Source organism: Lampetra fluviatilis, chromosome 24 (genome assembly GCF_964198595.1).
Source record: "Lampetra fluviatilis chromosome 24, kcLamFluv1.1, whole genome shotgun sequence".
Lineage (NCBI taxonomy): Eukaryota > Metazoa > Chordata > Hyperoartia > Petromyzontiformes > Petromyzontidae > Lampetra > Lampetra fluviatilis.
The window spans coordinates 7399080-7419497 of record NC_136298.1 but is presented as its reverse complement, the minus strand read 5'-3'; the positions used below and the strand labels follow the sequence as shown (position 1 = coordinate 7419497).

General features: G+C 50.0%; 1 protein-coding gene and 2 non-coding genes across 3 annotated transcripts in view; 2 read left to right on the top strand and 1 right to left on the bottom strand.

The window, feature by feature from the left end:
* The window catches only part of LOC144941235 (F-box only protein 4-like), a 59255-nt gene extending 47556 nt beyond the window's left edge, over positions 1 to 11699 (top strand). The window contains exons 2-7 of the mRNA XM_078867856.1: positions 4560 to 4783; positions 5938 to 6176; positions 7609 to 7687; positions 9145 to 9368; positions 9984 to 10195; positions 10701 to 11699. Coding sequence (XP_078723982.1) covers positions 4560 to 4783; positions 5938 to 6176; positions 7609 to 7687; positions 9145 to 9368; positions 9984 to 10195; positions 10701 to 10799 — 1077 coding nt within the window. The 3' untranslated portion in view covers positions 10800 to 11699. The remainder of the gene's footprint in view (positions 1 to 4559; positions 4784 to 5937; positions 6177 to 7608; positions 7688 to 9144; positions 9369 to 9983; positions 10196 to 10700) is intronic.
* Positions 1149 to 1220, bottom strand: TRNAQ-CUG (transfer RNA glutamine (anticodon CUG)). Its single transcript has one exon. It is a non-coding gene; the product is annotated as a tRNA-Gln (tRNA).
* Positions 11700 to 19579: 7880 nt separating the features above from the next.
* Positions 19580 to 19651, top strand: TRNAQ-CUG (transfer RNA glutamine (anticodon CUG)). The gene has a single exon. It is a non-coding gene; the product is annotated as a tRNA-Gln (tRNA).
* The last annotated feature ends 767 nt before the right edge of the window (positions 19652 to 20418 follow it).

Genomic DNA, 20418 nt, shown 5'->3' with positions numbered 1-20418 from the left:
TTTAAAAAAAAAAACTTACAATGTTTTAATCTTGATTTGAAGCTTTCGTGACTGCAGTATGGATTCCAATGTTTCGTTCCATCATTATGAAAATCACGAGTTTTCAGTTTTTTTTATTTTAACTTGTGATGGAAACAGTATTTATTATAATGGCTATTGGAAATATGTCATAATGTGTGTTTGACCGGGGAATGGTACAGCTCAGATTCTTTAATTTATCACGATGAGAGGAACGTTTGGGTGACTGGAACAAGCCACATGGAGGAGTCAATGAGGTCTTTCCTTAAAGAAGAATCCTTTTGATATTTGGGCCTCCCAGACAAGCACGAGTATTTACATTGAATACAGTCACAATAATAATATTACTGTCTAAACCAACTAACTTCTTACATTTCTAACCGTGGCCTTTTCATTAAAATAATATTTTCCTTTTATCAAAGATCCTCTTTCAGAAGGGTATTGCTTTGGGATTTTTGAAAAATGGTAAGAAACCAGTGTACAGAGAAAACCCATGCAATACGAGGAGGGAAATACCCAAAGTTCAGCTAAATTTAGATTCAATTAATTTCTGTACTAACATCTCCATACCACCTTCGCATGTGCATTCAATGGATCATTACTGGACACATGCAAATACACCATTACACATGCAACTACATAACTTCACACGCAACTTCGTCATTATACATGCAAACGCATAATTTCACATGCAGATGCGTACCCAGGAGGTGACTTTGCCTCATAACTAAATTCGAGAGGACAAAAAGCTGAACATTTGATTTCGATCCAGTCAGCTTATGCAATTGAATTTTTGATTTTCTTTTTTACTAAAACTTAAAATAAGTTTCTTTGTCGGTAAAAAAAAACTTAATTCTAGATTTGAAGCTTTCGTGACTGCAAGGATTCATGCTCTTAGGTTTTTCGGTAAAGTCACGTAGGTAAAAAATACAAATAATAGAAATAATAAAATAATAATAAAAAATCACATTTATTTAATTTCTATTATTATTTACTTTTTTTTTTACCTACGTGACTTTACCGAAAAACCTAAGAGTATAACACTTAACTTGGAGCTTTCGTGACTGTAGGAATTACTCTTTGGTTCTTTCGGTCAAGTCACGTATAAAGAGAAAAAAATAATTATTTGTAGGTCCCACCGAGATTTGAACTCGGATCGCAGGATTCAGAGTCCTGAGTGCTAACCATTACACCATGGAACCTCCACGTAGAGCTACCTTACTGCACAACCTCTTGGCAGCAGCTGCTGAGCCCAAATTTAGAAAAGTCTTTTCTGAGAACCGAGCCATCTGCACTTGCTCCTGACACTGCATATCCTTTCTGTACTGCCATCTCCTGGCCAGTTTCACAAAGATAATTCATTTTAATATCAAACACGTGAAGGGGCATTACTTTTCCATGAATTCATTTGAAAACGTTAACTCAAATTTTTTGTTATTTTATTGAGTTTTCTTTTGCGTTATTTTTATGGAACTCTCCATTTAAAACGCTACTAAAATGTTTACACCTGACACAATAACAGCGGCTACCAACAGAAACCGCACGTGACATGAGTGCACACTCATCAAGAAATCAACGCACTCACCATTGCGCAATCCCTCGGGTGCAATTCAGAAACATCTTCAATTAGTCCAACGTCAGATTCTTTTCTCTTTGTAACCCGTGAATCTTGAGTTCAAGTTTCAGCGTGACCTCTTGGTTTTATATTTTACGCTATGTTAAAAAAAGGTTGGATTTTTAATTTAAATCTAGTTAAGTCTTACTGGATCGTGATAAAGTGTCACTCTTTTCGTCTTGATAATTGTTTTTTTACCCTTTTATCTGGCAACAAAACTGACACCTTTTTTACGAGGGGTCATGTTTGCATAGACAACAATACCTGCAGTCATAGTGCAAACAAAAAACATAACTCTGATGTCCTTGAAGTTGATTGGTCCACACCCGAGACAGCTTTCCTTAGAGCCTAGTCTCACATGTGGGTTGGACCAGATGACGCCAAAAGGCGTCTTCTCGAATTAGTTCAACGCATGGAGCCCCTTTTGACGTGCTAATATATTCCTGACCAGGAGATGGCAGTAGAGCAATGGGTTACATCTAAATGTGTTCAGCTTTTGAGTCTTACTCCCTCCGATCTTGGGGTTTCTCCAGGCTCTCTGGTGTCCTCTCACTTGCCAAACAACAACAACAACACTATTGGCCACAACATTCATTTGCTAGGGGGGGGGGGGGGGGTCTTAGTTCAAACTTTGGCGGTGCCTGAGAATAGTAATGTTTCACAGCTGGAGTTCGACATTGCTCTGTAAAGTTTCATCAATAACCGCAATAACTTTTTGTGATTAGAACCTTTGGCGGATTAATTACTAACATTGGTTCGTCCTCAAGCACTCGTCAAAGAATCAGGATGTAAACGTTTGCTACACTTAGGCTGAGCAACTTCTGCCAAAAGTTTGTGGTGTCAGTGGTGTCGTGGTTAGCACTCAGGGCTTTGATTCCTGTACCCTGGTAGCTCAAATTGCAATGAAACCGGCAGTAATTTATTTTATTAACATAATGTAGCTCGAGACACTGCCGAACAGAGATCACATTGCATGGCGATGCGGTGTGATGGTCCTATGATGTAATGGTATTCACTCAGTACTAAATCATGCGATCTGAGTTCAACCCCCGGCTAACTTCGACTGAGTTTTGCAACTCTTAATTTCACAGTTTCTTCATCATTAAAATCGTGAGTTAAGATTTTAACGGTGAAGATGATCGTGTTTTTTGTTTCTCTAAGGCAGCTTGATTTCGCAGTCAACAGTGGCAAGGAGATGAGCTCGCTTGAATCTGCACTCACCGACCTGGACCCCAACACTGTGCTAGAGAGTGGTGTTTTGCCACGATCTCAGCAGGCCCGCCTCCCTGATGCTCTCTCCTGTTCAGTGAGGAGGTCGAAGCCGACGCTTGGCAGAGGTCGCAAACGGGTTTTGATTCCTTACCCGTACCCGGCCGCACCAGGGTCACAAACGGGTTACCCGTACCCGGCCGTACCCGTCCCAGAGGTCGCAATCGGGTACCCGATACCCGTACCCTACCCATACCCGGCCGGGTACCCGATTGCGACCTCTGGGATGAAGCCATGTTGCAGGCGCGGGTGGGTTGATTCTAGGAACTTGAATTGTGAGAAGAGACAAGACGTTGGGAAATGAGTGACAAACGGTGACTCACCAGTGACTCACGGCCTACCCGTACCCGGCCGCACCAGGGTCACAAACGGGTAGCCGGGTATCCGGTAGGGTACGGGTATCGGGTACCCGGTTGCGACCTCTGACGCTCGGTGTACCGTGGAGCACGCTGGACTCTGGATGCAGCGAGCAGAATGCGAATCTCAGTAAAATTAGAAACGCCGTCTTTTTTTTCTTCCACGATCTGCAATCCGTGCTCAATACCACGTAACAATTTCAATAACCGCAGTCCGTTTTTGCTCGTTGGAACCTTCAATGGATTAATGACTCACCCACCGAGTGTCTTAGGCACTGTTAACGCGATCAGGCCCGATGAGCATTCATGCGGAACATTTGCTACATTTAGGGGGAGATTGTGTGGTGAGTGAGTGGTTGAGAAGGGAAGGCATCAGTCGGTTCAACGGTGTCATGGTTAGCACTCGTGATTTTGAATCACGTGATCCAAGTTCAAGTCTTGGTGGAAACTGCATTATTTTATTTGAATTAAAGTACCAATACCATAAGTGAATATTGTACTCGGTATAATGTAGTCATTGCACTATTCTTGTTCGGTGGGAACCTCGGCGTATGTATGACTAGCCAACACGCTGAGTCTTCAAGCACTCTAAGAAACTATAAATTGGTGCTAAGCTAACACAGTTGAAACAATTTAAGCCAGAGAGACTGCGGTAGAGAGATTGCATCGCGATCCGAGTTGAAGTCTTGGTCGTACCTCACATTTTTCCTCAAACAGCAAACAATGGGAGGACTATACTAAATAAACAAATGAAAATCAACTAAATTCAATCACGACGTTTCGGAGGCAACACAAGCCTCCGTCTTAAGGTGGAACCCTTACAGCCAAAATTTGTCTCGCTTCACAATTCCACCTGAAGACGGAGGCTTGTGTTGCCTCCGAAACGTCGTGATTTAATTGAGTTGTTTTTCATTTATTTATTTTTTACCTACGTGACTTTACCGAAAAAAAATAAAAGTATGAATCCTTGCAGTCACGAAAACTTCAAATCTAGAAATGGGAGGACTGAGCTCTGTACGAGTGCACTGGAATGATCTCCCTTCCGTGCTCTGTTTTTCTGCCGAATCTTGAGATGCGTTACATTCATGCGATCGATCCACTGTTGAACGAACACCTACCCAGGGCACCCGCGCCGATCCCGTTGTCACGATGCAAGAATCCATCCGAGCTCATCTCATCCCTCCATCTCTTGCGGCGGCTCCTCCAATTTGACTCCCGCACCCCCCCCACCCCCCCAACACCGTTCATCTCGACCGCTCGCTTCACGATTCCAAATGTTCTTGCGTCGTGTTCCCGTGCAGCTGGGCGTGCAGCTCTACACGATGTCCTTCCTGAGCGCCCGGGACCTGTCGTCTCTGGCCTCCGTCAGCCGCCTGTGGCGCTGCCTGGCCTCCGACCCGCTGCTGTGGCGCCGGCTGCTGCTGAGGGACGCGCTGGCGTGGCGATGCGTGGGCCGCGTCGGCATGCCCGACGTGCGTGCACTCACGCGGCCCCACCTGGCCGTCGCCGCCGACTTCAAGGCCATGTGCGTGCATCGGAGGGGGGGGGGGGCTACAGGAGTGGGGGGAGGGGGGCACAATCACCTTGCAGTTCTTAGATCTGATGTGAGGTTGGCAGGTGGTCATCGCGCTGAGCTGGTACTGCTAACGCTCTGCGTTTGAATCTGGGTTCCAGCTGCCCTGTAAATGAAGCAGGTTTTTGAAATAGCAAAGTTTGTGCATTCACCAGTGAATGCACAAAAAAAATTCATTACATTTGTTCTCGATGCATTCTATCTTTTGAGAAAATAGCGGTTTGACTGTCAGGCAATCGTTACACTAAGTCAGGGCTCGGCAACTCAAATAAGAAGAGCCGTTTTGTTCTAAGGGGCCGTCCATAAATGACGTCACGCACCTGGGGGGGGGGGGGGGTCAGACATTTGTGACGATGTGTGACGAGGGTGGGGGTTTGAGAATGTGACGTCACATAAAAATGCGCAACTTTAAATAAATACAGACAACACGTTTTACTTAATTAAATAGACTTTTTAATAAAAAAAATTATCCTACAACATTAAATATGCACTACAATGACAATAGTTTAAAGCGATTTGAAGCATGTTCTATTTTGGGGGTGGGGGCAGAGCTTTGTGACGTCATATTTCAGGCGCGCTCCCTCAAAGGAGGGAGCGCGCCTGAGATGACGTCACAACGCGACGAGACCAGCACGCTCGCAGGCGCCGGATGTTTCGTCGGGTATCGCATGGTCCGTTATGTAGGGGCGCCACGGTGGCGAGATGCTATCTGCCTCGCATGCAGGAGGTCATGGGTTTGACCCCGACCCTGACACCTGTATATTTGGAGTTTGCATGTTCTGTCCGTGGTTGCGTGGATTTTGATATGGGTCCTCCGGTTTTTCCCTCCGTGCGTTTAGAGTATTTGGCTGCTATACATTTCCACACGACGATAAGCCACTTCGTCGACCTATCATCTGTGGCCAGGTCGCTTCCGAAAAAGAGCTACATAGCTCAGTGGGCCTTACCTGGTAAAATAAAAAAGTAAAAGATGTTCACAGTTTAAATGGTAATCGCCAGACCGCGAGAGTAACCGCGGCCTTCTTTGATGAGAGGATGAGGAGGCCGTCACTCGGCAAGCAGCATCGATCGAGGCCGAAGCGCAATCTGCACCTTTGTCCGCGCAGGTATGCTCGGGGCCACGCGGAGAATCCGTCGCGCGCGGCGGTGTCGCGCAGGGCTGCGCCGGGCGTCGTTGCCCGTCTGCCGCAGCTGCTGAGGGCGGCGCTGGGCGCTGGGCGCGTCGAGCCGCGCTTTGCGATGTTCGGACCGGGCCTGGAGCGTCTGCGCGTGTCCCTGGTGCACCAGCTGCTCAGCAGTCCCAACGAGTTCCGCGTCGCGCCGTCACTGCAGCAACACCCTCACGGTGAGTGCCTGTCCCTCAGAGGTCGCAACCGGGTACCCGATACCCGTACCCTACCCGATACCCGGCTACCCGTACCCGGCCGGGTACGGGTACCCGTTTGCGACCCTGGTGCGGCCGGGTACGGGTAAGCCGTGAGTCACTGGTGAGTAACCGTTTGTCACTCATTTCGGGTAGGGTACGGGTACGGGTAGGGAACGGGTACCCGTACCCAGCCGGGTACGGGTACGGGTCGCCATATGCGACCCTGGTGTGGCCGGGTACGGGTAAGGAATCAAAACACGTTTGCGACCTCTGCTGTCTGTCCGTCCGTCCGTAAGGTTGTATTTTACAACGTACAGTGATACCTCGGTTCACGAACTTAATTCGTGAACTGACTCTGGTCGTGAACCGAATTGGTCGTGAACCGAGGCACATTTTCCCATAGGGTTCAATGTAAATCCGGTTAATCCGTTCTGACCTGTTTTTTTGGTTTTTGAAGCACAAAAATATGAAGCAAATGACAATACACATTACTGTAGTACTGTACAGTATAGTAATGTATAAAGAGAGAACACTAACCTTGCTTGAGATGACTTCTGGCATGGAGGAAGGCAGGTGGGAGGCGGGTGGGAGACAGTAAGCACTCAAACGGGTGAACTGTACAATACAGTAAGTACAGTATTGTACAGTACAGTAGTACAGTACAGTACTGTATGTGCTAAAAAGCACACCAAAAATCTAAAAGTCACTGAAAGTGTCTTCACAGTACTTCTTTCTGTGTCTCTGCTTCTCTCCACGATCTTCCTACAGGAAGCCACGACCACGTGACAGCCTGGAATTAGCATAAAAATGGCCGCGGCTCCTGTTCGTGAACCGAAGCGGAGTTCGTGAACCGGAGCAGATTTTTTATGAAATTTTCTGTTCGTGAACCGAGTTGTTCGTGAACCGAAGCGTTCGTGAACCGAGGTATCACTGTATTCCGCTTTCCCGGGATGTATATTCTGGAATGTATTAAATATTTCAACATGATCCCAAAGTTTGGGTACCATCTTACGCTCCAGAGTATCTAATAATCCGGAGGATACGGTCATTCGAGATTATCTATGGGTGGATTAACCGGGTTGTGGATGAACCGTCATTGCAACATTTTTTTTTATGAAGATTAATTAGATGCTGCTCGTGACTCTGCAAGGGTCATTGACTCCTCGCTTTTGCCAGAGGTGCAAACGGAATCCCAGACGCCCATCAAACGGCTTCTCCAAACTCAACACACGCTTTTGAAATGCCATACAAGAAAATAATATTATAATAGGCATTCGGCAAAACGTAGCAAATTTACAGAAACCTGAAAAAAACCTGAGTCTTGAGACACGTGAAAGTTCTTCGAGGGTGACTTTTGGGCTGAGGCGTTGATTCGTCCGATCGCCCGTTGCTGCCGTGTCGTCCCCCGCAGCCGGTTCGGGATCCGGAATCTCGTTTGTGTTCGACGAGGAACGAACCTTCAACATCCTCACCCTCTACTCGGCCACCAAGTAAGGGCCCGCACCCACTCGTCCCTACGCCTGAACGCTTGAACCCACGCGTTCTTTCTAGATTTGAAGCTTTCGTGACTGCAAGGATTCATATTCTTAGGTTTTTTCGGTAAAGTCACGTAGGTAAAAAATTTAAATTAATAAAAGTTAAATAAAAATTAAATAAAAATCACGACGTTTCGGAGGCAACACAAGCTTCCGTCTTCAGGTGGAACTGTCACAGCACGATAGCTGTATGAAGTAAGAGAAATTCCAAGAAAACAGTCACCGTCTCTACCGGTTCCCGTGCACCTGCTGCGTTGCCTGGCCTGGCCTCCTTTTTAAAATCGGTCCTTTGACCAAAGCCTTGTGACGCGTTTTCGCGATGTTGCCAGCGTACTGTTGGGCACGACGTCCGACGTTTCGCTCTGCGTGGTGTCGAGAGCTTCTTCAGTTCGGTTCTTAAAGAGCAGCTCCCGGCACATGCAGCGTAACCTCCGCAGGGAGCAACACTTTCAGATTAAATACTGTACGCAGGCTGCAAGCCCCCCTCATGATATGTACAAAACGCAACACATTCGTCAATAACGCTGTAAAAATATATATAGTCGGTGACGTTTCGGGTAGTGGCCCTTCGTCTAAGCACGCAATGAAGGTGTTCTGTGCCGTGAAAAAGGTCCCTTGGCCAAAACGTTGCCTTTTATAAATATATATTTCCTTTCAAGGCCACAGTGTTTTTGACGTGTTGAGTTTGTTGTTAATTGTGCTCCACTGCCAACGCAACAGAAGCAGCATCACCAAACAATGCTCTGGTATGGATGCTTTTGTGCATACTAGCCTATTAGAAGACACATGCTTTGCGTCTAACTGTGGGTGTTAGTTTAAGCTCACGTCACAGATGTAGTTAATGTCCTCGAATTTTTTAATGTGATATTTTGTTACATTTTATTTGGCTCATGGGCGGATTTTAAGCGATTAAAAAAATCACAGTTGTTGAACGGCCCCAAAACGATTAAGCGCTATTCAACAAACAGCGCTTTCGAAGCTGTATAGCTGGGGGTTAATAATTTTCTTAAATTGAGCAGGGTTATAGCAACTTTGGAAAAGAGGCGATGAGGAGGGAATTTCCACGTGGATTCAGTGCGAGGGAAGAGACGGAAAGAGAAGCGAAGTGCGGTGGTTGAACAGAGTACGGACTAGACAACGCGGTAAGCCCGGCAGATCAAGTCTACAACACGGGTGGACGAACCAATGAGTGGAGCGCATGAGAGCAATGACGATGATATGGGAGAGATGATGAAGAAGGTCGACTGACCGCTGTTGTGCAACTTTGGAAGTTTGGGGTGTGCGCGGGGGAGGAGGTATCTCTTCGGAGGAAGGTCGACTGACCGCTGTTGTGCAACTTTGGAAGTTTGGGGTGTGCGGGGGGGGTATCTCTTCAGAGGGGAACCGACATTGCCCTGTCACGTGCCCCGCAGGAGCGAGCGCGAGCGCGAGCGCGGCGCGGATGCGCCGAATGGCGGCGTGGCGCCTGACAAGCTGCTGGTGCTGGACGTGGGGGCGAGCTGGGTCAGAGGTCAAGAGGACAGCGAGCCGCCGCCCTCCCGCGCCTCTCGTCGCTACCGCCCGACGGCGCACGTGCAGGACGTGTGCCGCCACGTGGACGCCTTCATTTACGTCGCCAACGCAGAAGCTGGGCCAGGTACTTGTAAAGCATATTCTTGTAAATCGCTAAAAACATACGTTTGTTCCCTCCTCTTCTTTCCCCCCTTACCCTCCCCGTTCTCCCATCCCCCTCCCTCCGTTCATCTCCTGCTTCCGATCGTTGACCCCACCGTTGTAGGGAAGTGAACTCTAACCGGCCCCCATTCGGGGGAGAATCGCGTACAGGGGGCGGCTTCCGTCCACCTGTTTCCTGCACGCGAATTTGTGTAACCTCTGTTGTGTTCGTATTGCGGGTTCAATAAAAAGTAAAAATATACATAGTAAAACATCTTTTTGTCCTCTACCCCAGTGTTATCCCGATTTTACAATCGTAATGTCCTGAAACATCATTGCTTAGGGCACACAGCCACGACACGCGCGTGCATCTTCCTTTGAAGTTGGCGGAGCCTTGCGTTGTGAAGGTGCATCGTGAATCCGTGTCATGTTCACGCAAACGAGAAATTCTAAAAACTGACAGATCTCTCAAACCACGTCCACGTCACGCTCGTTGCAGACGCGTGGGCACACACACGGCTAACCGTGAGATCAGCTGAGGTTACGCGCGTTGCCATTCCGAGTGAATTGTCGCGCAAATTTGCCATGCGGCTTACAGGGGAGCCGCAGCGGGACACGGCGGACGAGAAGAAGGCAGAGGGTAGCGGCAGTGCGGATGAAACGGCGCGCGTGTCGGCCATGCTGGAGTCCGGTCCGCCTGGCAGCCCTCTGCTGGTGCTGGCCTGCACGTCCGAGCCGTCCACCGTGCGCGTGCCTTCCCTGCTCCTGGCACATCGCCTGCGACTGCAGGCCCTGCCTCGGGCCTGGCTGGTACCCCGTGCCAATCCATTCCTGCACACCTCTCTCTGCGCTCTGTAACGGCACCGGTCTTATCACCGTTCGTAGATGTTTTCACCTTTCGGTTTTACAGGCGTCTTTCTGTCACTTACAATTGCCGAAACTGCTATCCGTGTATCTCTTTCACTGACCATCAACTCGCACCTGCTTCGTAACTCACTGTTGCCTGCGTGTAGTGGTTAGCACACTGCGTGACCAACACGGTGACCCGAGTTCGATTCCCGCTCACGACCAACACTAGTGACGATTATCTGAACCGGTCCTGGGCCTCACCTAGGTCGACTCGGCCTCAAATGAACACCTGGCGTAGTGTGTAAACATCACCACTGGAGACACAAAGACGGCCGGTCGTGGTGCTGGCCGCCCACCCCCTCGTGTGCCGTGCCGGCCTTCATAGGTGCTCGCTAAAAGCACGTGCCCCTACAGTCTGTTAACGCTACACGGGGGATCCTTGTCTTTGTTTGTGCGTGGACTTTAGGTGTGTGCAGCGGAGGCGAGCTCACTGGGAGGCGTGCGGGAGGGCATCTCGTGGCTGCTGCACAGCTTGAGCTGCGGGGATTGGCTGTCGGGAGACTGAACGTAGAGGGCTGCGTCCTGGGTCTCCAAAAGAAAGGAAAAACCTAAAAAACACACACAAACTTTACATTTGTTTTTGTCATCCATTTCACGTTTATGCCATTCCTTTTCTCTCTCTCTCTCATCTTCCACTTGTGCTCCCAAGCACCGCCACGAGACGAAGGTAGTTTTAATTGGGAGAAACGTGCGCACTGAGCATTACCATTTTCGGAAAAATTTTCTCTTAATATGGCATCAGAGTGGCTAGGGTGTGGAATGTAATACGGGGTATAAGGTCACAAACGACATCACGACAACACCTCCAACGCATTGTCACCCGATGCAACGCACCACGGTAACTACGCATTAAGCACTTCTGATGCAGGGCATCGCAAACCGTCACGGTAATGAGATTCAATCACGAGCTGTCCCAACGTGCGACTACTTAATGCGTGCTAATAAAACTGAGAATAACGCAAAGCCATGGTGGAGTGAATGGCCGGTACTTGCAGAACATGTTACTTGTTGCACAGGGGTCGGTAACCAGAAACAAGAAGAAGAAGAGCCGTCTTGGTTCGAATTCGGTAAAAAAAAAAAACATTCAGTATTTCAAGAGCCGCATGCTGTGAATACGAGACGGTGGTACTTAATAAATAACGTCATGGAACAGTCCTGAATGAGCCGTACACGTCTACGGAGCCGTAGGTTGCCTGCCCATGGTAAACTGCACTTCCACGGTGAACTGGACTTCCATGTAAAGCTTTCGTGACTGCAGGGATTCATCTTCTTGGTTCTTTCGGTAAAGCCACGTAGAAGGGAACGAATACAATAATAAAAATAAAACACAATAAAATACAATTCTCACGACGTTTCGGCCACAACGCAAGCAGCCGTCCTTGCGTTTTTATTATTTTATTATTTCCCTTCTACGTGACTTTACCGAAAGAACCAAGAAGATGGACTTCCATGATCAGGGGTCGGCAACCAAAATAACAAGAAGGGACATTCTTTTCTTTTTTTCAAAATGCCGCACGGCAGTCCTTAAAGAGCCGCGTGCGGCTCTGGAAGTCGAGCAAGACTGCTCTACTTGAATGTTTGTGGTCAAACATGTCGGGGCTTGGTCCAGTAGCCTGCGTGCTCATCTTTGGCCTATTTGTGCAAGTCGCCGGTTCACGTTCCACCCGTGGCTGTGGAGCATTGTTAGCTTGTGCCGTCTGCTCTTAAAGACCCGAATTGACATGATTCGTAAAGGCAGACCACAATGTGTGTGTCTTACAACCCCCACAACTGGAAGATGGTCTTCAAACTAAATTGTGGACAGAATAATGCTGTGGTTTTCAGAATAAGAAACTTTATACTTTTTTTTCTACCTACGTGACTTTACCGAAAGAACCAACGAGTATTTATTTATACTGGAGGAATCCGATAAGCTATAAAGCTCTTTTTCACAGATGTCCAGTAGGGGTGGGTCAGAACAACAACAAACAATACAAAAACACGGAGTGCAAAGTATAGGAAAAATAAGCAAATCGCCATACAAACGAACAAACCCTCTCTTTATATTACTAGTTAAAGCGCACTGAACTATTAGCCTCTTTTTCAGAAACGTCCTGGCCAAAAATGATAGCGCAGCGAAGTGGCTTATATCATGTGGACATTTATAGCTGCCAAATAATCTAAGCGCATGTTGATTCTAAATTCCGGAGGATCCACGCAGCCACGAGGAAAGACGTGAAAACTCCAAATATACAACAGGCGTCAGCGGTTGGCGGGGGGGGGTCGAACCCCCCTGACCTCTTGCATACCGGGCAAGGAAGATAACATCTTCGCCGTATTCCGCAATGGCCCCCTCTCGAAGGGGGTGGTGGTAACGGCAGCTGAATGAAACCAACACGAAGCGCTTCGTCTCGGTGACAACTTCCCTACGGCGTCTCAGAGAGGCGGCCGCCCGTCACGGGAAAATTGAGCGGGTCACGTGGCGGCAGAGCCACCAACTGTGACGCGCACGACGCCGAGGGAGCAGCACGTGGTCATCGCGCGCGGGGTGGTGTCTGGACGTCGTCGTCGTCATCCTGCTTGCGGCGAAGAGAACGACACGCAAAGTGTCCGGGCACGCGATGGGGGCATCGGCCCTCGCTTCTCAGGGGAGAAAGTACGGTATATGCACGGCGGGTACGTGAACTCTCCAACTTCCAGGCCCATGCGAATGGTGCGACGCTGAAATGTTGTGAGACTTTGCAATAAAGTAATAGATTAGTTCGTTGGGATTGACTGCATGCCTTGTGCTTGCATGATGCTCGGATTTGTATTGTCTAAATATTAGGCCGGCCGATTATAATCACTTGGTTCCCCCCCCCCCCCCGAAATAATTGAAACTGTTGATTCTTTTGGCAATACTTTATTCAAGTTTATAAAAGTTATAAATTGCACGTTCAGACTATGAAAAAAGAAATGCCAAATGTATGAAACAATTACGTGAACACGTTTGCGCCAATTATAGCCAACATCAAGATAAAACAAATATATAGCGTGGCTTAGGGTTGCCCCCCGTAGTTATTTTGCCGTTTCTCTCCACGTGTTGGGAACTTCACGAATCGAAGGAGGCGTCGTCTGTGCAACGAGAGGCAAAGCGGAGGCTGAGAGAAGCTGCCCCCTTAGTTGAGTTGCACGCTCACCGCCGCACGCAACAGAGAGCAGCATGGCACAGCCCGCGAAATCCTACCCAGGTGTCAATAATTTCACTCCATGTACCAGCAGGCCTTTTATATATATAAAAATCAAGTGGGGTAAAAAAAAAATCGGTGTGGCCAAAAGTGACTGAGTTGAAAGGAAGTGCAAATATGTTGCGACTGCATCACGCGGCAAAGCCGGGGGAGCAAACCTGGCGCTGCCACCCCGAAACCGGGCATCTGTCCCGTCTGCTCATCGAGGGTCGGGAAGGGGGGGGGGGTCTCTGGACGTGGAGGAGTCACCATCTGGCCCAGGGGCAGCCTCCAAGCCCTTAACAAGCGGGGGGGGGGGGGGTGCGGGGTGGAGCGATGAGCCGCGCAGAGCACGGCGCCTGACAAATGAGCTATCGCATTGGGAACTCGTGCGCGTTTAACCAAAAAAAACCCAGGCGAACATAAAAAAACGATGAATCAAACAAAATCAAACAATCGAAAAAGTCTACTCGAGTCAGAACGCACAGCAGCCGCAGTTGATTAATTACAAGTCACCATCAAAGCCCGATACAGGGTGTTCTACATCACAACCGTGGCAAACTGGTTGTTGTTCTGGGTCTGCCACTCGGATGGCTATACCAACAACCCCTCCTTGCTCTGGGGACTGAGAGACTCGCGTGGAAAAGAATGTCATTAACGAGCACCTGCTACGACCAGCGTGGCGCATTGACGACTTGGTCGGGCCAACACCTCGCACGGCCCACCCATTGCGCGTCTTCATCGCTGCCGTGAACTCCGCCACCAAACCACGGTCACTTTGCGTTCCGCATCCCCCGCATCGCTACCGATCGCTGTTCACGGGTACCGGACCAAGAGTGATAGATGGTTCCCCGAGGCTGGGACTTATCGTGTCCCATTAAACCACGGAATGCAACGCATTTCAGAGGCCCGTAACGCCCACCAAGCAGATGGAGTAATGAGGTGCTCGGTGGGGTTACATCGCACGATCGCGAGAGATTGGTGCTTGATGATGTGAGATATCTTTGGCGGAGCCAACATTAGTTGAGAATAAACTTTGATCACGCTGGGACTGTGCTTTGACCACGTAGCCTCAGAATGACTTGTGAGACAACAGGTGACCGAGTACGCAAATTAAAATTCTAAACGGTGTTGCTAGGTGGGCTATATTGCCCTTAAGTAGGCGATTAAGTGCGGCTAAGATATTTTGCATTGAAGGATACTTCCTGTTCGTGGGCCGTTTCAAAGTGTAAGGCCTCATGTGGCCACAGCTACTGTATGAATTCAGTAATATTCTGACCCGCAGGTCAAAGGGGTTCGCTGTGTGTGGTAACCTGGGATGTCACCACAACCGCTCCGGTCACCACGGGCCACGTTTCACCGGCGGCGTGCGGACAACACGGACGGACGGTGCCACTGCCGTGGGTTGTGCACCCCGGGGTGCGCTTTATCCCACCTGGTGGTGGCGCAGATAACAAGACAAAGATCCCCCGTATAGCTTAATTCTTTGGGGGGCAAAGTGCTGCTAGCGAACGCCTATGAAGATCTTGCAATCTTTAGTACACACCACGCTAGGTACTTATATGAGGCTGAGTCGACCTAGGGGAGGCCCAGGACCGGTTCAGATAATCTACCAACTCGAGGGGCGCCGGGTTCGTAGTGCAAGCTCACTAAACCGTTGCGCCACCGCTCCCCAAACGCGCTCCCTGTGGTTGGTGACGCAGGGAACATCACGCGCAGGCCTCTGCCTCCTACTGTGAACCGCGCGTGGGTTTGAACAAACCAAGCAAGACCCAATTAGCGACTTCATACAAACAGTCACAACAATAATGATGGATATGAACCCGATGCCTCTCCATGAAGCTGGCATTATACTTGATGATTTGCGTCTATTGATATTTCCCTGCCCGGCGATCTCGCGAGGCTCAGAATGAGGCGGCAATACTTGGGGTGCATCATCCATCCGAAGCATTTGTTCGAATTCCAACTGCAGTAAATATCTGTAGCAATTGCATGTGGGCAAGACAAGGTCAATAATTAAATGTTTCTTGGGTAGGGGTTGCCGCTTGTCCAGGCTTGCCCTGGACAGTCTGAGAATTGGGATGTGTTGGGGTGGCAGGAATTGATTTGAACCGAGGTCTGGTACCGGTCTTGTGTTAAACGTTAGTGCAGACAACTATACAGTTTTGCTAGACCTGAGACCCATAGACTCACACCGAGACCCATAGTCACACGGAGACTAATAGACTTACACAGAGAACCATATATCACACGGACAATTATAGACTCACAGAGACTTATAGGCTCACAAAGAGACCCATAGACTCACACAGAACCCATATAATTATCACACAGATACCCATATGTTCACACTGATAGAAACCCTTAGACCCACGGAGAGACCTATAGACTCGCACAGATACCCAGATCAATACCAGGTACCAAGGCCGTAGCCATGGAGTCAACATTGGGGGGGGGGACCAAATCTTCCAGGGTGTCTGGGGGTCCCAACCCAGAAAAATATCTAAATTTGATCATTTCCTGCCTAAAATAAAATAAAATTAACGAACACATGGGATGAACTTTTTATTTTATTTTTTACAATGTCTAATAGTGGATTGTATTACATTGCTCTGTTTTTACTTTTTTTACCATTTCTTATTGCTTTGTATGTTATGGCAGAGATTATGGATTAATAAAGTACAACCATAGCCACAATCATATAAACAGAAATGTATGCATTGATTTATATGAAGACAAGTCCAGATATTGTGGCCAAGGTTTAGCAAATTATTTTTATTTACATAGCATAGCAATTTTATTTAATTAGCAATATATTGGGGGGACATTTTCAGCATTTTGATGTCCCCCCCCCCCCCAATATATATTATATTATATATTATAATTACGGCCTTGCTAGGTACCATGTCTCACCAAGCAAACTGGCTCTGTCTCGACGTTCTGGGTCTCAACAGCAGTCGAGCTTGTTAAATCATGTTCCTGGTTTTCCAGATGTCATTGTCAAGAAGCCTGCATTATAAACACAAAATGCAATACCGTGCAATGCAAATACGAACATTGGTCTGGAAAGCAGGGAAGCGAATTGGCTGTTGGAATAAGACATAATTGGCACATAGCTCACTTTGACCAATGATTTGTTTGGCTCTTGAAGAAGGGTCAATGCCAGAAACGTTGCTTGTTAAGACATATTTCTACATTTCTTGCTTAGGGCAGCGTTACTGACCAATTTGTTAGGTTTCAGCGATGTCTGCTTGTGCAACGCTGCCAAAGCAGCATCATCAAAAAAATGTTATTCCGTTTGGAGGATCCAGCGTCTCATTTGTCGACTAAAAAGCAGTGGAAATGGGTCAGGGCGAGCGAGAGAGCGGGGGACGAGACAAAATAAACTGGGAGCGCGACTCTTCGAGGAGAGTCAAACGAATCAAAACGCTTGAACCGCGCATACCAGGGGCGGGGGGGTGTGCTGGCGGCTAAAGCTAGCCTCACCACAGCAGCAATAGCAGAGGGGGGCACGTGATTTAGCAATCTGAAGTAAGACCCGTGGCAGACACCACGCGGTTACTCCCGTTTCTGTAGCAAGGAGGCAGTCAGTGGTGGTGTTAATGGTGGTGAGCACGCTGGACTTGTAATCTGTGTGGCTGGACTTGCAATCCATTTCGATGCTATTCCCAGGCGCGGCAGTCCGCAGTGTCCACGAGTCCTGCTCCCGGGCGCCTGCGGCTTGGTGGAAGAGTAGGCCAACAGCAACTGTTCTCGCAGTGCTGGCTGCGCCTTCACCTCTCAACCAACGAGGCGAGACCCATGAACAAACCTCGTGACACGAATCGCAAACCGCTGACGCTGCACTACAGGGAAGGATGGTGGGGGAGGGCTGGTGGGGGGAGGGCTGATGGGGGAGGGATGGCTGGTGGGGGGGCTGGTAGGAGGGATGGCTGGTGGGGGGGGGCTGATGGGGAGGGCTGGTGGGGGGGGCTGGTGGGGGGGGATGGCTGGTGGGGGGGTGGAGGGCTGATGGGGGGGGAGGGCTGATGGGGGAGGGCTGGTGAGGGGGCGCTGAATGAGGGACACTGGAGTAGGGGCGGGGCTGTGGGTGGAGGGGCGGGGCTGGGGTGCTGTGGGTGGAGGTGGACCTGGAGAAATGAACCCCTTCGACAGCGCCATCGACGTGGGACGGACAAAGAGACTCCGACTTCTGGCAAAGAACCCATCAAGCGTTCAACCATCAGCCGGAGCTGCCCGGAAGGCTGAGCTCCAGAAACATTTCACCCCACCACCCCTCCCCCCTGCTATCGGTCTATGTCGGGATGGGGCTGGGGAGGCTTGCTGGGTGGAGGTTGGCGTGGGTTGCGGAGGGATCTGGAGAAATGACGCCTCGCCGCTTTGCTGCTCAACTTGCGCGGCGCGCAAACCACGGAGAAGCACCGAGAAGCACGGCGGCGGGAGCCGCGCAGAGACCCCGGGGCGCCTGGCCGCTCGCCGCCGCAAGCTGCCGCATGGGGAGAGCTGCAGCACTCGTCTTCAATTAGCCTGGTGGTGGGGGGGGGGGTGCGGGGGGGGGGGGGTTTGGTGGGGGGGGTTGGTGGTGGGAGGGGGATTTGGTGGTGGGGGGGGTGCGGGGGGGGGGGTGGTGGGAGGGGGGGTTTGGTGCGGGGGGGTTGGTGGTGGGAGGGGGGGGTTGGTGGTGGGGGGGGTTTGGTGGGAGGGGGGGTTTGGTGGTGGGGGGGGTGGTGCGGGGGGGGGGTTGGTGGTGGGGGGGGGGTGCGGGGGGGGGTGGGGGGTGCGGGGGGGGGTTCTCCAGTGTGGGGGCTTCACCGATGTCGCCCGACGTTCTGCGCAGCGACCCCTCCTCGCTCGGCCGTTTCTTCAATAATAAACTCATTTAAACATCTTTTTTATAAAGCGACGATTTTATTATCAACAACTTGGTGGTTTAACTCGCGGTCCTCGAGAAATCCGTCAATGTCGCCTGAGCCACGTGGCGGCTGCTTCTGTGCGAGCCGATTCCGCAGTTTAGGGACCGCGGCGTTTTTGACCCCCCACACAAAAATAAATAAATAAATTGTGCGGCGTCCACACAAAATGCGAATTGCTTTAAAGTAGCGAATTAATTGATGAATTGATGCAGATTTTGATAAGAGGCGTGCATTGATAGTGGGGGTGGTGGAGAGGAGGGGGAGGGGGTGGTGGAGAGGAGGGGGTGGGGGTGGTGGAGAGGAGGGGGAGGGGGTGGTGGAGAGGAGGGGGTGGGGGTGGTGGAGAGGAGGGGGAGGGGGTGGTGGAGAGGAGGGGGAGGGGGTGGTGGAGAGGAGGGGGAGGGGGGTGGTGGAGAGGAGGGGGTGGGGGTGGTGGAGAGGAGGGGGTGGTGGAGAGGAGGGGGAGGGGGTGGTGGAGAGGAGGGGGAGGGGGTGGTGGAGGGGGTGGGGGTGGTGGAGAGGAGGGGGTGGTGGAGAGGAGGGAGTGGGGGTGGTGGAGAGGAGGGGGAGGGGGTGGTGGAGAGGAGGGGGAGGGGGTGGTGGAGAGGAGGGGGTGGGGGTGGTGGAGAGGAGGGGGAGGGGGTGGTGGAGAGGAGGGGGAGGGGGTGGTGGAGAGGAGGGGGAGGGGGTGGTGGAGAGGAGGGGGTGGTGGAGAGGAGGGGGTGGTGGAGAGGAGGGGGTGGTGGAGAGGAGGGGGTGGTGGAGAGGAGGGGGTGGTGGAGAGGAGGGGGTGGGGGTGGTGGTGGTGGTGGAGAGGAGGGGGAGGGGGTGGTGGTGGATCGGCCACTGAACGGCACGGAGAGTTCATCTGCTCTGCGACGCTTCGCTATCCCGACGATCCCACAAATAACGCGGCTCGCCACGGGCACCGCGATTCTTTCGATGCGAGCACGTTGCTAAAGAAGTTCAACATACATGTACACAGTACTGTACATTACAATACACGTTAATATAAAGTGATTAAACGTCGAGGTGGGCGCCATATACTTTTGCAAGGATCTATATTTGAATACGAATTCACAAATAATACATCGATAATAAAAGTTGTATAAGTTACAAACTGTAAATCACCGAACACGTGAGGTGAGAGGTTTAAAAGACTGCATAGCGAGGGTTGAAGGTGTGGCGGTTCCATGGTGTAATGGTTAGCACTCAGGACTCTGAATCCTGCGATCCGAGTTCAAATCTCGGTGGGACCTTCATGAAGTATAATTTTTTTTTTTAAACTGCACAGCGTTTATTTTTGTTTATAAAATCGTATTTCAGTGTTCGCATGTTACGTTAAATAAGCCAACGCGAATAAGCCGTGGAGAGGCCTTGGCCAAAGGGCCTAGTGTACGTTGTCATGTTTTTAAAACGTTTCCTTTTGAAGGTAAACGGTATTACATTTGAACCCATCTCTTACCGTGTATCCCCCCACTCTGTCCAAACACACAACCTCTCTTCTGACGGTCGATAACAAAAAGTACAGTCCAGTACACGTGGAACTCCCCAACAGTGTCCAGTCTATAAAGCACATGCCATCACGTGTTACTGTACACACAACCTATCGTCCTACAGACGGTTTGGGCAAGGGCTGTTAGCGATCACCTATTGAGGTCGTCATGGCACACGAGGGTGCCTTGAGGGTTGTTGTGTGACCAGCACCACGCCCGACCACCTTTGTATCCCCGGTGGTGGTGTTGACACGTTGCATCACGTGGAGTACTCATATCAGACTGGATCGAACAAAGGGGAAGGGCGCAGAACAAGTTCAGATAATTATCGCCACTGATGTTATAGCCGTAACCAGCAATCAATCTAGGGACAAAACAGGTCCCTGCGGGGGGGGGGGGCTGGTAGGAACGAACAAATGAATGGCTATAATAAAATGAAATGGCAGGAGGGTACGATACGAAGCGAGAGTTGGAGGCCTAGTTCTAGGCTTTAGGCCTAGCTGTAGGCTTTAGGCCGCTGTGAGTCAATT